General features: G+C 40.1%; 1 protein-coding gene across 5 annotated transcripts; it reads left to right on the plus strand.

Moving 5' to 3' along the window:
- Window positions 1-301: 301 nt before the first annotated feature.
- On the plus strand, window positions 302-21,205 carry scarb1 (scavenger receptor class B, member 1). 5 transcript variants are annotated; one of them, XM_087790935.1, is made up of 14 exons: window positions 3,231-3,559; window positions 7,143-7,303; window positions 7,835-7,976; window positions 8,062-8,265; window positions 9,584-9,679; window positions 10,676-10,791; window positions 10,869-11,035; window positions 11,127-11,245; window positions 16,512-16,585; window positions 16,696-16,747; window positions 17,961-18,107; window positions 18,407-18,454; window positions 19,967-20,039; window positions 20,776-21,205. In XM_087790935.1, the coding sequence occupies exons 1-14, from the start codon at window positions 3,440-3,442 to the stop codon at window positions 20,781-20,783; spliced, it is 1,527 nt and encodes a 508-aa protein (XP_087647061.1). In that variant the 5' UTR covers window positions 3,231-3,439; the 3' UTR covers window positions 20,784-21,205. The 5 variants fall into 5 exon arrangements, with proteins under 5 accessions (XP_087647060.1, XP_087647061.1, XP_087647063.1 ...); XM_087790937.1 differs by lacking the exon at window positions 18,407-18,454; XM_087790934.1 differs by lacking the exons at window positions 3,231-3,559; window positions 19,967-20,039; window positions 20,776-21,205 and adding an exon at window positions 302-437 and having other exon boundaries at window positions 18,407-19,223.
- Window positions 21,206-21,525: the final 320 nt, after the last annotated feature.

The following is a 21,525-nucleotide window of genomic DNA, read 5'->3' on the forward strand; positions in this document are numbered from 1 at the left end:
GTACAGAGGGAGGTGTAAATTTGGGTAAAAGCAGGATAAAGGACAGAGGAAAATGGGAAGGAGGAAGAAAAGAGATTCAGAGGAGAAAAGAGAAGGATGAGTAAAAGGGGTGAGAAGTGGAAGGAGAAGAGAGGGAGGGGAGTAAGAGGTGGGGTGTTAGGGAGGGAGTGGGTGAATTGGGAGAATAGCAGGAGACAGAAGAAAAAGGGGGAGTTAAGAAGGGGAGGTACGAGGGGGGGGAGACATGTAAAAGTATAAAACGGAGCTTTCGGCTGAAGCAGGAGTTATTCTTGTGCATCTTCATCTTCATCTTCATCATGGCGGTGCAGAAGTCCAGGGTCACGCTGGCGTTCCTCATAATGGGGGTTCTGACGCTGCTGTTCGGGCTGAGTCTGCTGGTTCTGGGCCCGGCGGTCATGAACCACCAGATCAAGAAGGTGAGTGCTCCTCTGAACAGAACCACCTGGAGCGGGTTTTGAATCACCTGGACATGTGACCAGTCAGATGATGTCGATTCTCAAATGTGGGATTATCTTCATCAACGTCTCTTTCTAACATGATTATCGACTGATGATAATCTATGGACAGTTTTCTGAAGCGGTTTTCATTGAATCTGCACGTCAGAGCGAACTTTGAATGTCAAACAGTTTATTCGAACGTCTGTGAAATTGCATTTGCTGTCACGCTGCACAATATTTCGGGTTGGACCCTCAGTGTGGTCCTCAGGCAAGATCCTCAGATATGTTGTGAAGGTAGGCGTGTCACAACGAGACTCGTGACCAGACCTGACACACCAACCAAGAAGAATTTTATCTGAAGCCTATCAGATTTAACCATCCTGACCAAACTGGTCATTATTGGGACAAACTGGTCCGAGAAGCTGTTGGTTTCCGGGCGGTTAATGTTTGGAGTTTCAGGGTCATGATGGTTTCAATCCAGAGTCCAGTGACTCAGTCAGTGAGACAGTGATCAGTGAGTCATTCAACGGTTCCTCAAGTCAACTAGAGCCGTTAAACGATTTTCCTAGGTCAGGATATTTTAGTCCGACTTTCAAATCTGCTGATGATTTTGGGATGTTTGATTTATTCTATAGACTTTAGATATTTTATGGGATCATGATTTGTGCACTAAAATATTATTTTATCCCTCTTCAGTTTTCTGTGATGGTTACTTTTTTCCAAATCAAATTATATACTTTTTTTCGGGTGTTTAAAAAAAAAAAAAAAAAATGTACGACTTTTGTTTTTCCACTTGTTGTAACACAATCCCTAGATTTAAAAAATACATAATATTAGTGTAAATGACCTTCTTATTGATTTACATTTTTTTAAAGGCTTTTAACTTTATTATGTATCACGGGTTTCAATCCAATTCAATTTTATTTAAAGTGTCTTATAACAAAGTTATCTCAAGACACTTTACAGCTTAAGTGAGACTATAGTGGAGAAAGATGGTCAGAAAGAACTGAATTCTGAGGAGAGACAATAACATTTTTAATTTCAAGTCCGTACGCTAGGACAAGATCTAATGTGTGCTTAAGACAGTGAGTCGGTTCATGAACATACTGAGAGAAACCAAATGACTCTAGGATAGAGTTAAACTTGTTAGCTAAGCTATCATGGACCATATCAACATGGATATTGAAGTCACCAACAATAATCACTTTCTCTGATTTAAGCACCAGGCTGGTCAGGAACTCGGAGAAGAACTCAGACAAGAATTCAGAATAAGGTCCAGGAGGACGATAGACTCCAACAAAGAGAAGTGACTGACCTGATCTCAAGGTTGTATTAGATATGATAAGTATAATTAAAAGAATTGAAATCAGATTGTTGTCTAGTAAAGGTTGACAGACATGAGTTGATGATGGCTGCGACTCCACCTCCTCGACCAGAGTGTCGAGGGGCATTAAAGTTAGTGTGGCTGGGTGGTGTTGATTTATTTAAAGATACGTAATCATCTATAGACAGGTTTCTGTTAAGCAGAATAAGTCAATGGTTTTATCTGATATGAGTTCATTAATTAGTGAAGCTTTTGAGGACAGGGATCAGATATTCAACAATCCACACTTAATTCTCCTGTCCTCTACAATGGTAGTGGAAGTATTTATTTTAATTAGATTTTCTTTAACAACTCTTCTACTGCGGATATTTGTTCTTGGTTTCATTAAACGGGTCAGATTCACACTCTCTATGTGGTTAAAGAATTACCTAATTTATGAATAATTCAAGAGATTTTCTCCTACTAACAGTTGGTGTAGTTACTTTTTTATGCTGTTGGATGTCTTTTTTCTTGCAGGATATTAGGGGAACACAAAGAAATGATTATAGTTTTTTGTTAATTCACAATATAACGACTTTAAAAGTTGTAATATTTAAAAGAGAAATCATAATATTATAAATTAAATAATAGTAATAGTAATTTTTTGTGTGTGGCCTTAATAGTTAACTGTCATAGAACTTGACTTTTATTTTTATTTTTATTAATTTGATCTTTTTCTTGTTCTGTTACAGTTTTCCTCTTTATTTGACACTCGACATATTACTGAAAAATGATAAAAGAAGACACTCTTATTCACCGAACCACTGACTAAACTGTTTACTTACTTACTTACCTGTAAAACACGTTGTTGGTGTAACACCTGCAGCCGCACCTCGGGAGGTCAGGGGTCAAACCTTCTGTGTTATGTAGAACAGTTCAGTTTCAGCTGTTGACCATTATTATTTTATCTAAATGTATTTATTCACTAAATCAATTTAAATGTATCTTAAAAAACATTATATATATTATATATTTATTTTCCACCATAGGAAACAATTTATATGTATTTTACTCAATCAATTTAAATTGATCTAAAACATTTAAATCAATATTTGAATCCGTCCTTTCACTATTTATTTTTTACTCAAAAGTATTATTGAACTACTGTAAATTATATATTTTTTATTTTTGACATAAAATATTTATTTTCCACCATAGGAATCGATTTATCGATTTAATTATTTTTTAACATAATATTCATACTAATAACATTTTGCTTTTTCATTATCCTTATTATAATTGATCTGTTTTATTTGAATAGTAGCATGATGGAAAATATTTTTCAATAATAAAATAATAAATGTGTTTTAATTCCTTTAATTATAGTTGTTTATTTTGCGGCTAGCGGCTGCTAATCGGGTACTACATCTCCCATGATGCCCCGCGTGAGAAGGAGGCGGCGCGGGGCATCTATAAATGACACAAACGCAACATGCAGGCAAATATCGATCACAAGTTATCGATACCTGTCTGCCTGTCTCGGTTCGAATCTGCGGGTCAGAGTTTGTCGCTCGCCGATGTTGTTTTGCTGCTCTTCGCTCGGCTAGCAGAAAGTTAGCCGTCGAAGCTAAACAATAACAAGGGGCAGATAAGCGGGTCAAGTCGGATCTTCGGAACCATGGCCGTAGACGGGTCCAAGGTGGCGGTGGGATTCGTCGTGGTGGGGGTCCTGACCGTGTTCTTCGGGGTTGTGCTGGCGGTTGTAGGTCCACTGATCATCGATGACCAGATCATGAAGGTGAGTCAAGTGTTAAAAGTGCCGACTCAGCAAATAATCCTCAAAACATGAGTTTACTTTTTTTATTTTTATTTACTTATTCATCACAGAAGATCTTATCTTATTGTACTTGTTCAAGTTCTGGATATTTAACTGATGAATTAAATCACCTACAACTGAGTGAATGTGTAACATTTCCATGTCAGATTTTGAGTCACTACATCAACTCATCTGAGAGTCACGAGTCACGACACCGACTCACCTGTTAACTTGAGTCACAGCACTGACTTGACATTCAAACTTGAGTCACTTCACTCACCTGTAGGTGTGAAGTAACAACATTGACTCACCTGTGGAGTCACAGCAGAGACTCACCTGTCTGTGGGAAGTAACAATATTGACTCACCTGTGGAGTCACAGCACTGACTCACCTGTGGAGTCACAGCACTGACTCACCTGTGGAGTCACAGCACTGACTCACCTTTGGAGTCACAGCACTGACTTGCCATTCAAACTTGAGTCACTTCACTCACCTGTCGGTGTGAAGTAACAACATTGACTCACCTGTGGAGTCACAGCACTGACTCACCTGTGGAGTCACAGCAGAGACTCACCTGTCTGTGGGAAGTAACAATATTGACTCACCTGTGGAGTCACAGCACTGACTCACCTGTGGAGTCACAGCACTGACTCACCTGTGGAGTCACAGCACTGACTCACCTTTGGAGTCACAGCACTGACTTGCCATTCAAACTTGAGTCACTTCACTCACCTGTCGGTGTGAAGTAACAACATTGACTCACCTGTGGAGTCACAGCACTGACTCACCTGTGGAGACACAGCAGAGACTCACCTGTCGGTGTGAAGTAACAACATTGACTCACCTGTGGAGTCACAGCACTGACTCACCTGTGGAGTCACAGCAGAGACTCACCTGTCTGTGGGAAGTAACAATATTGACTCACCTGTGGAGTCACAGCACTGACTCACCTGTGGAGTCACAGCAGAGACTCACCTGTCGGTGTGAAGTAACAACATTGACTCACCTGTGGAGTCACAGCACTGACTCACCTGTGGAGTCACAGCAGAGACTCACCTGTCGGTGTGAAGTAACAACATTGACTCACCTGTGGAGTCACAGCACTGACTCACCTGTGGAGTCACAGCAGAGACTCACCTGTGGAGTCACAGCAGAGACTCACCTGTCTGTGGGAAGTAACAATATTGACTCACCTGTGGAGTCACAGCACTGACTCACCTGTGGAGTCACAGCAGAGACTCACCTGTCTGTGGGAAGTAACAATACTGACTCTCCTATCACAGAACTGTTTTTGACTTTGTGTGAGTTAGTTTTTTTTCTCCTGTTTCTTTGAACTTTCTTAAATTCCTTCGTGGTTTTCGACATCAGTTTGTGACGATGAAGCTTTTATTCTTCCTGACATCGAGGTCACGCTACAGTAAAAGTTGATTGTGAAGACAAATGGCCATAAAACCACTAAGAAAAGAACACAACAATTATAAAAACAATAAAACTCAAACTCTGTGAACAAAATAAACAATTACTCTCCAATGACTGATTACTTTTGATTGTCTCTTATCACAGGAATTTAAGAAGGTCGACTTCTGAGAAAGACTTTTAATCTGGAGCATCATCTCTGGTTTTATTTCTAGACTGACTTTTACTGACGGTGACCTTTTGATAATGTTTGTAGGTACGTTTACTTTTTCTTCAGCTCAGTACAATTCTTTTTCTTAACAACTTTATTTTAGATTTTCACTCTTTTGATAGTTTATCTGTCTATCTCATCGTTTTTGACAGAAGTATTCATTGACAAAGTCGCAGTAATTTTTACCAGTTGTCAGAAGTTGTCGACAGTGTTTGTTTCTGCATCTGTCGACGGTAGTTGTTAATAGTAGTTGTTAACGGTGTTTGAAAATAGATGTCAGTTGTATAATATTTGTTGATTTAGTTGTTGAAAGTAGTTGTAAATCATCGATAATGGATTTTGACATCGCTGTTGATGGAAGTTACAGATAGTTTTTCATCAGTTGATAATGGTAGTTGACGTTGTAGTTATTGACAGTAGTCGTTGACAGTAGTCGTTGACGGTAGTCGTTGACAGAAGTCGTTGACGGTAGTCGTTGACGGTAGTCGTTGACGGTAGTCGTTGACGGAAGTCGTTGACGGAAGTCGTTGACGGTAGTCGTTGACGGTAGTCGTTGACGGTAGTCGTTGACGGTAGTCGTTGACAGAAGTCGTTGACGGTAGTCGTTGACGGTAGTCGTTGACGGTAGTCGTTGACGGTAGTCGTTGACGGTAGTCGTTGACGGTAGTCGTTGACGGTAGTCGTTGATGGAAGTCGTTGACGTTAGTCGTTGACGGTAGTCGTTGACGGTAGTCGTTGACGGTAGTCGTTGACGGAAGTCGTTGACGGAAGTCGTTGACGGTAGTCGTTGACGGTAGTCGTTGACGGTAGTCGTTGACGGTAGTCATTTACTTGGTTATTGACAGTCATCGTTGACTTGGTTATTTGTATTTGTAGTGTTGACTTAGTTGTTGGTAGAAGTATTCAACAGTTGACACTGCTTATTAATTCAGTTGGTTTAAAGTAGTTGTAGTATTGGTTGATACACATGTTGTCGTGTGCTTCGCTCTACACATGTGTGGTTGTGTGCTTCACTCTACACGTGTGGTTGTGTGCTTCACTCTACACGTGTGGTTGTGTGCTTCACTCTACACATGTGTGGTTGTGTGCTTCACTCTACACATGTTGTCGTGTGCTTCACTCTACACATGTGTGGTTGTGTGCTTCACTCTACACATGTGTGGTTGTGTGCTTCACTCTACACATGTGTGGTTGTGTGCTTCACTCTACACGTGTTGTTGTTTGCTTCACTCTACACATGTGTGGTTGTGTGCTTCACTCTACACGTGTTGTTGTTTGCTTCACTCTACACATGTGTGGTTGTGTGCTTCACTCTACACATGTTGTCGTGTGCTTCACTCTACACATGTGTGGTTGTGTGCTTCACTCTACACATGTGTGGTTGTGTGCTTCACTCTACACATGTGTGGTTGTGTGCTTCACTCTACACATGTGTGGTTGTGTGCTTCACTCTACACATGTGTGGTTGTGTGCTTCACTCTACACATGTGTGGTTGTGTGCTTCACTCTACACATGTGTGGTTGTGTGCTTCACTCTACACATGTGTGGTTGTGTGCTTCACTCTACACACGTTGTTGTGTGCTTCACTCTACACATGTTGTTGTGTACTTCACTCTACACATCTTGTTAAGCAACAGTTGAAGGTTGAGTGCCGAAATATGCGATCCTTCAACTTGAGGTTATCGTGGTGCAGATCGAGCTGATTGTTGGTTTGCACTGTTTAACAACAGGAAGGGTGGTGGCCTTGGGAGCTCATCCTCAAGGTCGTCGGGGTCCAGAAGACCAAGATAGCACTTGAAGAACTAGTTCCTGCTGTGAACATTCCTGTGACTCGCTAAAGCAACATTCCACACTGGACCTGTCGTGTTGTTGACTCTTTTTGTGTGTCAGGTATTGTGTGTCAGTGATTGTGTGTGTGTGTGTGTGTGTCCGTCAGAACACGATGATCGACCCGAACAACGAGTTGACCTACACCATGTGGAAGGACATCCCCGTCCCCTTCTTCATGTCCGTCTACTTCTTCGACATCCTCAACCCGGAGGAGGTCCTGAAGGGAGAGAAGCCTATGGTGGAGCAGCGTGGTCCCTACGTCTACAGGTACCAGGTCCGGTCCGGTCCAGTCGGCCCGCGGGCCTGTGGGAGGCGGGAGGGACAGGGGATGCTGAGTCAGCAGTGCTGGACGATGCTGAGCAAACACTTTCTTATGTCAGAGTAACGTGACGACAGTTAAGAATACGTTTTCTCAGCTGAAACGACTTCCCTTTTTTCTAAAGTGATGAAAGCGACAGAACCAGCAGTCCAGGTCCGACTGTCTCGTGGGGTCCGACTCGTGGTTGCTTGTCTCAGTTGCTTGCACAACCATCAAGTGTTTCGGCTCATATCTCCAGCTGTGGAACATCATGGTCACATGTTTATTGTGTGTTACCTCAGTAGACAAAACACTATTTATAAGTTCTAGTGTTGACTTTTATTGCCACGACTTAACTATTTCACAACAACTTATAGTCACTCAAAGTATTTATTCAATATATGATCAGTCAGAAAGTGCTACCGTAATGACTGTAATACGAGTGCAAAAGTTCTGGTCAATGAAGAGAGAAAACATCAAAACTTTGTATTTGTTTCTAGGAAACGCTGTCAGAAAGACAACATCACGTTTCACCCGAACTACACGGTGTCGTTCCGCGAGTACCGCCAGTACTTCTTCGAGCCCGACATGTCGGTGGGGAACGAGTCAGATGTGGTGACCATCCCCAACATGCTGGTGCTGGTGAGTGGCTGTGACCTCTTCTTCTTTTATTTTTTTTATCCGACTCTCCGTCTCACCGACGGCTCTCTCTCTCTCTCTCTCTCAGGGCGCCGCCGTGATGATGGAGCGACTCCCGTACGCCGTGAAGCTGATGATCAGCGCCTCCTTCTCCTCCTTCAATGAGGGGCCCTTCCTGACCAAGACCATCGGGGAGCTGATGTGGGGCTACGACAGCGGCCTCGTGGACTTCCTCAATAAATACTTTCCAGGCATGCTGCCGTCCTCGGGGAAGTTTGGACTCTTCGCAGAGGTGAGTTCTGTCTTGTGACACGTCGGTGCGATTGACTCTCGTATCTGTGTCACAGCAGGAAGTAAAACAAGGTTTTGTCATAAAGCACGTGTTTTAAACTCAAAGACTGTGTAACAGAATTTTGATTAATTGGAATTTTACATGTTGAAGCTTTTCAATTTTTTTTTATTGAAAAAGTACTAAATTATTTTTTGTAATATTAAATTTAATAATTTGTGTTTTGAAAGTTTTGATTTGTTTTTTAATTATTTAATAATCATTTTAATTCAATATGAAATATTTTCAAAATAAATTTCTAAGTTTAATTTTGTATTATTAATATAAATTACTTATAATAATGTTGGTATAATAGTGTCACCAGACAATTGTCGGCTGTTCGTAGTGACACAATTATTATATTTATTTATAATTTAATTATTATATCATTTAAAGGGCTGTGAATTAAATGCTGAATTTAGAAAATTTGCATTTTTTTTAAACTTCAATTACTAAAACAAAAACAAATTCAACTTTAAATATATAAATTATTTAATTATGCAATAAAAACAAATGAAACCTTTAAATATACAAATCATTTAAAAACTACATACAATTCCATGTTTTAAAAACGTTTCCATAAGTAAATTCATAGTTTCAACATTTGAAATGTTAAATTCTGCTATTCAATAAATTCACAAAGTTTGACGAGTGAAACCAGTCGAGATACAAACATGAGGAGGTTGTCAGGTTGGTTTTGAGTGTGAGGTAAGAGTGAAAGTGTGTGTGTGTGTGTGTGCTAGCATGTTTGAGTGTGTCGAGATGAGATGTGGAGGAGTGACCTTTGAACTGTCACTGAGTCCACCAGCTGAGATAATGGGACATGTTGTGCTGACGAGGTCGTCTTTACGGTGTCTCTGTCACGTCTTGCTCAAACACATGTCGGGTCTGAATAACTGAATGAAATGTACATGCAAGTTAAAAATGATAGTTCAACCAAGATTCGAACTTCACTCACTTTCTACTCGCCATCATGTTCTCTAAGGGTTGGGATTATTTTCAGACTCATCTGTTCTTTATTGGAGTTATAGACAAAAGTTTTTTGTTTGTCCGACGGTCGCCAACCAGGAATTTTCTATCACTTTAATGGAAGATTTCTTCACTTGTTTGCTCTCATTTCACAACTTTAAAAAAGACGACAGCTTTGAACCGTGCAGACGTCTGGATGTTGTGTTTGGATTGGGTTTGACTGTCTATTTGTGTTTGATATATTTGTTAGAATTCTTAAAGCGGCATCAGATGTGAGTCGTGACACACGTTTGTTGTGCTTTTCCTTCCTCAGTTCAACAACTCCAACACGGGTCTGTTCACCACCTTCACTGGGCAGGACGACATCAACAAAGTCCACGGCGTCGACTCCTGGAACGGCCTGACGGAGGTGAGAGACTCGCGGCTGCATCTACACACTTGACACACAATCACACATGTTTACATATATCGGTGTCGTCAGGATATTCAATGGTTCAGTTGAACTTTTTATCGTTTTGTTTTTTGGCAGTACCTATTTCTTTAAGCATAATTTAATACTTTCTTTATTGAAATTATTATTATTTTTAAATAATTCGATTTATTATTATTCTTTCAAAAATGTTTTTCACACATTCAGTTTGATTTTCTAGATCCAATAATCCAAAGATAAATGTTCAAAATCTAATATTTTTTAATTCATAGCCTTTTCAATTCAATATAAAAATGTAAAAAAAACTTACCAACATTTTTATATTGAATTTAAAAGGCTACGAGTTTACATTTTTGTAATTAGAAAATCGAACTGTATGTCTAAAAAAAAAATGCATTAATTCATATTTTAAATATGCAAATTTAACCATTTAATATAAAAATAATTAAGTTCAATCGGTTTAATTTTTTTATTTTTATTATTTAAAGTTTCAACATTTGAAATGTTAAATTCAAATGTTTAAAATTCTGCTGACACTGATAAACGTCCGTACAAGACTCTCATGACAACATTTATGTTCCTGCTTTATTTCACAAGTGTAGTCATGAGTTCTTATGTGTGTGTGCGTTTCTACATGAATCGTCTACAAAAAAATATTTTCACCTCCTCCAATAAAAATGATTAAGTTTCTATTTTCAAATGGAATAACAAAAATAGAATAAAATGAATAAATCTCAGGTTCAGAGAGGGGGTCACAGGCATGAGCCAAGATACAATGATTCGACGTCTTTGATCAAACTGATTAAAATCATAAAACATGTGACATTCTTTGTTCATCAGTCTCCTATCGTGGATAAAAAAATGTATTTAAAATGTATTAAAATGGTTTTAAAGTAGAAAAAATGGTCATCTATTGAAATATAAAGCATATTCACTGTTGCCATGGTAACAAGGTGAGGCTTTGTTGGCTTCCAGCTGAGCTACTGGAGGACGCCGGAGTGCAACATGATCAACGGCACGGCCGGACAGATGTGGCCCCCCTTCATGACCAAAGAGTCCACGCTGCCCTTCTACAGTCCTGACGCCTGCAGGTAGGGGGCGCCCCCGCTCGCTCTCGCTCTGGCAGCGTCGCAACCGATAAGTCCTGAGCGTGCGTGTCTGCTCTCAGATCCTTGGAGCTGGTCTACCAGCGACCGGGTGAGGTGAAGGGGATCCCTCTGTACCGTTTCGTCGCACCCAAGACCATGTTCGCCAACGGCAGCGACTACACTCCCAACGAGGGCTTCTGTCCCTGCCGGCAGTCTGGACTTCTGAACGTCAGCAGCTGCAGGAACAGTGCGTCTCTCCCTGAACCGCCGACCCGATCCGTCCTCTGACCCGATCCGTCCTCTGTCTCGCCCTCTGACTCGCCCTCTGTCTCCTCCAGAGTCTCCCATGTTCATCTCTCACCCCCACTTCTTCAACGCCGACCCCGTGCTGCTGGACTACGTGGACGGTTTGAATCCCACAGAGGACGAGCACGGGCTCTTCATCGACATCCACCCGGTGAGTCACCCTGAAAGTCTCCTATTATGGAGTCTCAGAAAATATCAATACACTTAATATAGCTTCTTTTTTTTTCATAATCCTGAATTAATATTCAACAGCACTTTATCATTTTAAAAGTGTGGTTTTCAAACCATATTTTATTTATTTAAGTAAGAAAACCATATTGTAAAGTGCGTCCAAAAGGTTTTTGCTGAGGACAAGAGGATACATTCGACTCCAGAAGCTTTTAAAGCTGATGTTTGGTTTCAAAACAAATTTTGGAAAATAAGTATTTGTATAAATGTGGGAATTTTATTTAAATCTTAGTAGCGTTTTTCCAATAATGCTTGAAAAACAAGCAAACCTCTCTTTCACTTGACCTTTTATTTAACCAAAACTGTTACTTTGAGACGTAACTTTGCTGATACAAGAACAACATTATTTCTTCACGATCATCAGCGCAGAGTCCTCACTCCCACCTCCCTAGAATATAAATACATATACTATACAAATAAAAATTACTTACTTACTTACCTACTCCCTCACCTGTCTCTGTCTTAAAGGAACAGTAACACGCGAAAAACGAGCGTTATAGTATTTCACTTCAGTTTTCAAATTTTGATATCAAATCATTTTGTTCTTAATTTCCTTTTATTTTGTATTCTGCATTGTTGAAATGATGGTGATAATAATAATAATATAATAATGATGATTATGATGTATATTAATTAATATATAAATGAACCTTCAGAGTCACATAGTGCTTTACATAAGAAAGGGAAAAACAACCATGACTCTGCATTACTGCAGTAAATATACAAAACATTCAGCCAATATTTAAATTTTACATATTTTCCATTCACTCTCATGTCAACTAAGGGTTGGGATTATTTTCAGAGTAATCGGTTCTTTTTAGAGTTATAGACCAAAATGTTTGTTCATTTTAATGTAACGACTGGAGCTCAGTTGTCTTCGTCTTTATCTTCGACCAAAAAGACACTTAAAAACATCAAAATGCTTCGAAACTGCTTTACTGCTCAATTCATATATATTATAAAGGCAAAGGGAGAAAGTGAACATTATGGAATTATATTTATTTTTAAAGTCAAAGGGTTTTCCTTCATGTAGGAAATGAAGTGAAATGAATGAATGAACAACTTTGAGTTTTTAAGATCGCCGACCCCTGCCCTAGATTGTGTGTCCTTGTTCCTCCCTGTAGTGTCATGTTTATCGTAAGATTCTTGCTACTCCTGATCCTCCAACATGATAAAAAAAATGTCATGTCGTACGTCAGAGGTCACTCCTATCTGGTCATAATGTTTGTGCGGTTTGTCCTGGAGAGAGAGAGAGTATGACGGTCCGAGTCTCTCATAGACGACCACTCTGCTGCACAGCCGACGACACGACAAGAACTGATCCACCTGCTGGTTCTGATCACGAGTGGACCGGTCCCAGCTGAGCTGGTTTCATAAGAGTCGTGTGACTGAAGTCGTGCCAGCAGAGCCGAGCAGACAGAACCTTCAGAACCGACCTGCAAACCTGGAGACACACCAGAGAGGGAAACTAGTCTTCAGGTGTCAATAAAGTTTTTATTCAAATACATGCGATCAGAAAATGACATCAATGTTAAACAAACAAACAAAGACTGAAAACAATTGCAACTGAGAACGAATTTTTATAAATGAGGTATAACAAAATCCAAAGTAGATTCTGTCTGTTTTATCGCCGTGATCATGTAACTGTTCCGTGTTATGCAAAAGTTTATCACGTCGTAAACGCTGATAAGCTAATTGGTGATTGTTTTACGGTGCTTTAACGGCTGCCGAGTGTCGCAGCAAAGCGTTGCCACAAGAATATCTTTGACCTTTTCTGATAATGGAGCATGTCATGGAGTTACTCAAGGTTGAGCTGGAGTTTCAGTTTTCATCAGGGACTGAGAGTAGATCCAAGAACTCAAGAAGTTCTGAGTCAGATCTTCATGAACCACTTTTAGTAGTTGAACGATCATTTAAAAACAATGATGTCGGTTCTATGACCCTTGAGTCGAGTCTTCACAAACTTATTTTTCAATATAATAAGATGCTGTGTGGGGGGGGGGGACACCCTGAACATGTCACATGATCACCCGGACTAGCTGGTACCCCGTTGAAGGAATAAGGTCTAGAAAATAAATAAGTCTCAGAGCAGAACCTGAACCGACGCTGGACTTGAACCACAGAGTGAACGAGGGGTCGCACAGGTCCGTGTCAGACGGAGTTCTGCCCCGAAGGTCCTGCAGCTTTCATTTCCTGCAGATGGTCTCAGTTCCTCCTCGAGTCAAAACAACTTCAACACATTCAGTTCAGGGTAAAGCCGACCCGAATCTATAGGAGCCTTTATTAATTAAGGGGATGATGATAAAGATGATGCTTATTTAAGGTAAACTCATTTAAAAAAAACACGTTTCAAATGTTGAATCTTTCTCACTTCATAAAGTTCTCCCCTGTCTGAAATCCTTACGAACAAGAGGTTACGAGAGCGAAGTCCATTAATGGCTTCACTCCTCCTGCAGCCAGCTGCAATTATGCCAGCTTTGTTTATACAACAGGTCCCTTGAAGGTGGAGACTTATGGTGCACAATGACAAACCCTGATGTTTGACCAATCACAGCAGAATGATGGTAAACAAGATTTAATCTCCATAAAAATGGTGTTTTCAGTGGGCGGGGCTTAAGATCATTATTTAATGTAAGATTTAAATGAAAAGAGAGTTTTGTACAAACAGACACACACTGATAGAATAGAGATACAGTAAAGTCCAACATTTATTTAAGAGACACAATAGTGTTAAGAGTTGATGAAGTTGATGATGATAATGAAGTAAGTGACGAGGATGATGATGATTATGATAAAGTTGGTGATGAAGTTGATGATTCAGTGGATGTAGACGATGATAATGAAGTTAATAAGTTGGTTATAAAGTTCAAGATAATGATGATGATGATGATAAAGTTAATAAGTTGGTTATAAAGTTCAAGATAATGATGATGATGATAAAGTTAATAAGTTGGTTATAAAGTTCAAGATAATGATGATGATGATAAAGTTAATAAGTTGGTTATAAAGTTCAAGATAATGATGATGATGATAAAGTTAATAAGTTGGTTATAAAGTTCAAGATAATGATGATGATGATGATAAAGTTAATAAGTTGGTTATAAAGCTCAAGATAATGATGATGATGATAAAGTTAATAAGTTGGTTATAAAGTTCAAGATAATGATGATGATGATGATAAAGTTAATAAGTTGGTTATAAAGTTCAAGATGATGATGATAAAGTTAATAAGTTGGTTATAAAGTTCAAGATGATGATGATAAAGTTAATAAGTTGGTTATAAAGTTCAAGATAATGATGATGATGATGATAAAGTTAATAAGCTGGTTATAAAGTTCAAGATAATGAAGATGATGATGATAAAGTTAATAAGCTGGTTATAAAGTTCAAGATAATGAAGATGATGATGATAAAGTTAATAAGTTGGTTATAAAGTTCAAGATAATGAAGATGATGATGATGATAAAGTTAATAAGTTGGTTATAAAGTTCAAGATAATGAAGATGATGATGATGATAAAGTTAATAAGTTGGTTATAAAGTTCAAGATAATGATGATGATGATGATGATAAAGTTAATAAGTTGGTTATACAGTTCAAGATGATGATGATAAAGTTAATAAGTTGGCTATAAAGTTCAAGATGATGATGATAAAGTTAATAAGTTGGTTATAAAGTTCAAGATGATGATGATAAAGTTAATAAGTTGGTTATAAAGTTCAAGATGATGATGATAAAGTTAATAAGTTGGTTATAAAGTTCAAGATGATGATGATAAAGTTAATAAGTTGGTTATAAAGTTCAAGATAATGAAGATGATGATGATAAAGTTAATAAGTTGGTTATAAAGTTCAAGATAATGAAGATGATGATGATAAACTTAATAAGTTGGTTATAAAGTTCAAGATAATGAAGATGACGATGATAAAGTTAATAAGTTGGTTATAATAATATTATAGTTGCCGGCCTGGTTGCCTGGAGAACAATCAGCTCAGAGTTTGTCTCGGAATCGAAAAGGCCTTCAAACCATCAGTCCACGGCACCAAGTTGTTAGGGTTTTTTGTGTTCCGATGAACCGACCCCTCCCCAGCCTCGTACGTGGTGATGGAATGAAGGACAGACACATGGATGAGTTTAAGAAAAATGCTCGTTTAGTGAATTATGCAAAAGTCAGAGACAAACTTACGTGCACACGGGCGCTAGCAAGCAGAGAGATCTATCGCAGACGTCTTCGGATGCCAGAACGCAAAGATCAGACAAAATGGTGGATCTTTATAGTAGAATATTCAGGTTAACGCCTCTAGTCAAATGTGAATGTAGGATTGGTCAGTAAGTGTAAACATTTGATTCTAAGATGGCCGGTCGCACGTGAACATAGTGGAAATTTACCAAAAGTTGTTGTTTTCAAGAATCTGTTCCCAGCGACTTGTGTCCTTCAGAGTGAATTCTCAGACAGGTGTCCAGACGTCCAGGAATCTGGGATTGTTTAATCTTTCTGTGTGTGTGAGGCTTTGTGACCTCGGCCTTTGAGTTGTGAACCTGAGTTTAGTTTAAGTGAATGCAAGAATAGGATTATTTAATATGAATTAAATATGTAAGATTATCAGTTAATCAAGTGACTATTTGAAATGTGTGTTAAATCTAGGTGATTGATTACAGTAAAGTTGTCATTTCCTTACAAGTTCAAGATAATGAAGATGATTATAATGATGATGATGATGATAAAGTTAATAAGTTGGTTATAAAGTTCAAGATAATGAAGATGATGATGATGATAAAGTTAATAAGTTGGTTAACGTCAGCGAAAGTGATTACGAAGATGACTAAAATAATGAAGATGATGATAAAAAAAAGTCGAAGTTCTGAAGCTATTTCTGGTTTACCAGATTCCTTGAACGCACCTCTTGTGTTACGAGATTGTGTCGTTGACAGCTGCCGGAGTAGCGTGAGATTTCCTGGCGGTGATGTCAGAAGCATAACTCCTGGCTCCAGATGAAAGCTCTTTCACACGTGTGATTGTTTCTGTCGCTCTCACTCCGCAATCAGCTGGAGCGTCTCGGCGGCACACGAGGATTTCCTTCTTTTGTGGGTCCGCTCGTTATGTGGGAACATTCAGCAGCCGATTGTTGGTCCGAGGCGGACTCTGACGTCGCTGAGTTCTAAGTTTGTCTCTCCACGGTCTCTCCGCAGCAAACGGGCGTCCCACTCAACGTCTCCATCCGCCTGCAGCTCAACCTCTACATGAAGGAAGTGTCGGGATTTAAGTGAGGATGGTTCCCTGGAGCGTGACGAGGACATTAAGCTTGTCACCTATTGTGTCTTCACCATTCATCTCCAACTGTGAGCTCACTTCCTGTTTCCCCTGCTCCTGCAGGCAGACCGGCAAGATCTCAGAGGTGGTGATGCCCATGCTCTGGTTCGAGGAGGTGAGTGAAGCTCCGGTGGTTAACACAATAACACACTGTCACACACACACTTGCAAACACTCGCACACACACACTTGCAAACACACAATCATATACTTGTCGCATACACTTGCGAACACACAAACATACACTCGCAAACACACACTTGCAAACACACAAACATACACTCTCTCACACAAACACTTGCAAACACACAAACATACACTTGTTACATACACTTGCAAACACACAAACATACACTCGCAAACACACTTGCAAACACACAAACATACACTCGCAAACACACACTTCCAAACACACAAACATACACTTGTTACATACACTTGCAAACACACAAACATACACTCGCAAACACACACTTGCAAACACACAAACACACAAACATACACTTGTTACATACACTTGCAAACACACAAACATACACTCACAAACATACACTCGCAAACACACAAACATACACTTGCACACACTTTCAAGCACATAAACACACACTCTCACACACACTTGCAAACGCATCTCTCACACACACACACACACACACACACACACACACACACACACACACACACACACACACACACACACACACTCTCACTTGTAAACACACTCTCACATACACTTGCAAACACATAAACATAGACTCGCACACACACTTGCAAACGTACTCTCTCACACACACACACACACACACACACACACACACACACTCTCTCACTTGTAAACGCACTCTCACATAAACTTGCAAATACATAAACGGACTCGCACACACACTTGCAAACACACAAGCATACACCCACACACATACTTGCAAATGCACAAACATACACTTGCACAGACACTTGCAAACACATACACTCACACACACTCTCAGACTGACTCGCACACACAAACACAAAGACGTTCACAAACTTAAACACACTGACTCACTATCTTGCACACACTTTTGAACACACAGATTTACAAAAACAAAGATTTGACATACTTTCACAGACTTGCGCGCACAAACTCGCACTCAAAACAGGGACCCACTCACATACACACAATCAGACTCACACATTCACACCCAGTCACACAAACAGTCGAACATATATGCACGCTAAAACACACATGCAGACTTGCACATACATGTACACACAATCCCCTCTTCTAGATTAAAGCACAGGTGTGATAGTTGTGTTGCTGCTGTCGTGACTCGGTGGTTCTGGTTCCTCAGAGGGGGAACATTGACGGGCCGGTCGTCGACACCTTCTACACAAACCTGGTGGTTCTTCCTGCCGTCATGGAGTACATGCAGTACGGCTTCATCGTCCTGGGCGCCCTCACGGTCATCATCGCTGCGGTGATGCACCGACGGATCAAGGTCAGTGTGTGTGTGTGTGTGTGTGTGTGAGAGAGTGTGTGTCAGAGAGAGAGAGAGAGTGTGTGTTGGTGCACGCGTGTTCCAGATAACAAGAGTAACGGCTGCATGCAGCATGACCTCGACTCAACAACTTCTTTATTCACTGTAACGATGCTGCAGGTTCAAGCAGCCAAAACATTATGACCAGCTAAGTATCAGGAAACGCATCATGGTTGTAGGTTCTGAGGGCGACTGATGCTGCAGTGACGTCTCGAAGGAACTTGTCTCATGATGATGATGATGTTTGTGGTCGTCCACAGAAAGCTCGTGAGTTCGCCTTGAAGAGCACCATCATCGAAAACAAAGTGGTGTGTTTTGCCGAAAAAATCTACTCGGAGAATCTCCCCGATGCTCAATCAGAGTTTATATTTAGGAAGATTGTTCAGGTTTGATGATTGAATCCTGGTCTGAACAAGTCGTGAGATGATTCCGGGAATGTAGTCTTGACAACGAGTCTTCATATGACGAGGCTCCACTGATCTGCCTGCTCTACTACAGACACCTCACAGACGACTGAGCTGCGGATTGTCGTCCTCTTTAACAATCTTTTACAATCCTTGTCCTCCAAAATCTGGAGAGAGAAAATGGACACATTTGATTCTGAAATCACGAGTCGTCGCCTCGCAGCAGCTGTTGACAGGAAATGAAAGCCTTGTTTGTCCTTCACTTCCTGGATTAACTAATGACATCCTGACCCAGACGCGGTAAAACAATTTAAAATAAATGTTTGTTTTTCCCCCGAGTGAAGCGCTGCTAGCAGCTGAGAAGAACTTAAACAATTTAACCAACGTGTGTATTTAAGTTCTGCTGAAACAAATTCGTTATTTTTTTCATGTCCCCGGATTTTAATCCGCGAAAATAGAGAAAACGTACCTGTAGTGACGTCTTCAGACAGCAGAGGGCAGCCACGAGTCACAAATGAAGTCTACTCTATTGGAGACACAAAGACAACAACTAGATCGACATTAAAAAAAATCGACAACACCTCATAATTATATTTTTTTTTTTCCACTGCGCTTTCACTTGGGTATTTTATTTTATCAATTTAAGTAAATCCACAATTTTATTGATACTACGCTTTAGCGGGAAGCGATTTATATCAAGGTCCCACTGATTGGACCAACCATCGTCTAGTTAGAATATGAACCAATAGGCAGCTTTCTTTGAAATAAGCCCCGCCCATTGTGTCTGTGAGGTATTATTTTTTTGCTGTATAATATATTTCCCCTCCTCGTCTTTTCTTTTTCCCCATAAGTAATGTGCAGGACACAAATGGAATAGTAGTAAAGTATATACTTTACACTATTTTGTTTATAGTGATTTTATTTGTGCGTTGAAAGATAAAAATTACATTAATTATTTCCATATTAAGCAGATTCTAAAGTGAAAAATGAATAATGACTGGATCAACAGGAAATAAAACAAAACTATAAAGTTGAAGTTTAAATTAAGAATTTCATATTTTATTTTATTTTCAGTTCAAAAAACATTTTTAAACTTTGGTGGACACGTTTGTGAACCTCGGACGTAAACCCCGGAAGTGTCTCGCTTACTGAATATTTATGTTATTGCGTAACAACATGGAAACTCTCACATATTTGAGGTAGAACTCTTTAGCTAAGAAGCCGCGTCGCGAGTCACCAGCGGTTCCTCCATCTGCGCCCACAAAACTAATCAACCTCTGCTCCCATCAATCACCCAATCCAACCAATCGCACGCCTCGCTGATCAACTGCATGTCCGATTGATCGCCTCCTCCTGCATGACCCCGACAGTTGTGTTCGACCTCCATGAGTGAGTCCATCTCGTCGTTTGTTCTAGGCGTCCGATAGAATGGGGGTAAACGGGTCATACGACCGCCAGCCTCAGGCCAAATGTAGCGTAAACACCCCAGGTATGTATGTTTCAAGGTCTCTGACTGTATGTGTCTGTTGTTTCGTCGACGAGAGGAGGCGTGGCCCTCGCACCACAGCAGGGGGCGACACTGAGCTGCGTTTTGGAATGTTGTGTCTTGGGAGCATGTCTCGCGGAGCCATAATATTATGACTACCTGGCCAACGCTTAACTTTTCGGACACACATGCTAGCATGTTATGTCAGGCTAGCATCATGCTAGCATGTTATGTCAGGCTAGCATGAGGCTAGCATGTTATGTCAGGCTAGCATGAGGCTAGCATGTTATGTCAGGCTAGCATGATGCTAGCATGTTATGTCAGGCTAGCATCATGCTAGCATGTTATGTCAGGCTAGCATGAGGCTAGCATGTTATGTCAGGCTAGCAAGATGCTATCATGTTATGTCAGGCTAGCATGATGCTAGCATGTAATGCTCAGGCTAGCATGATGCTATCATGTTATGTCAGGCTAGCATGATGCTAGCATGTAATGCTCAGGCTAGCTGTTTCTATAAATGGCTACAAAATGTTTTCTACTCCAGCACCAGGGGGCGCTACATTTCAAGTTGATTTCATGACAAGGTTTGTGTCGCATATTTCATGAGTACACTAAGAAGCAGCAGTGTGTTACCAACATGGTTTGTGTCTTTTTAATTATTTTTTTTACTGTTTTTTTAATATTGCTGTTTTTTCCTTTGTCTTGAAGAAAGTTTTCTCACATGTTTTCTCTTCTGCAGAGAAATAAAAGTGGCAGCATCTTCGAGTCGACACAGAGCACGTCACTGGAGGAGGAAGAATCGTTTCGGGGGAAAACCGACACACACACACATGGACACACATAGACTCCATACTGAGCTTGTGGGACCTCATTTATAAAAAAAATAAAAAATAAAAAAGACAGTTGAGTCGCTAGTGCAGGTTGAGATGTTCCAAGATCACATGACTCTGGTCCTTGTGGTTCACAGGTGGACGTTCACACGGGTGCTATTTCTATTTCTTTGTTTACATCTGTATCTGTTGTGAGGACCAGGACTTGGACCCGCCCCGGGTCACCTGTCAAAAACACTCTGTACTGTTGTTCGTGTTGATGTGTTCATGATCGCCTCTTTGACAGACGGTGAATGATTGACGTGAAACACACTCGGATATTAAATTAATGACAACAAATGTGTTTCCATTGTTTGAGTGTCTGACCCTGACGAGCTGGGACTTTTTTTTTACATGATCCACAGTTTCAACAGGTCTGCAGGTTAGACGTTCATAAGTCAGTTCTGTGGCGCCATCTGTTGACGAGCGAATGCATTTATTTTAAGACATTTTTATGCAGAATGCAGTGACAAAAATGTATAATACAAAACAATTAGAGGTATTCTAAAGTAAAATCTAAAACAATCATTGCTCCCACACCCCATGATATGTTTTACAATATTTAAAAAAGAATGTTGAAACAAATCAGGCACACTTTGCGTTTAAACAAAGATATATGG

This window comes from Callionymus lyra, chromosome 5 (assembly GCF_982586985.1).
Source record: "Callionymus lyra chromosome 5, fCalLyr1.hap1.1, whole genome shotgun sequence".
NCBI lineage: Eukaryota > Metazoa > Chordata > Actinopteri > Syngnathiformes > Callionymidae > Callionymus > Callionymus lyra.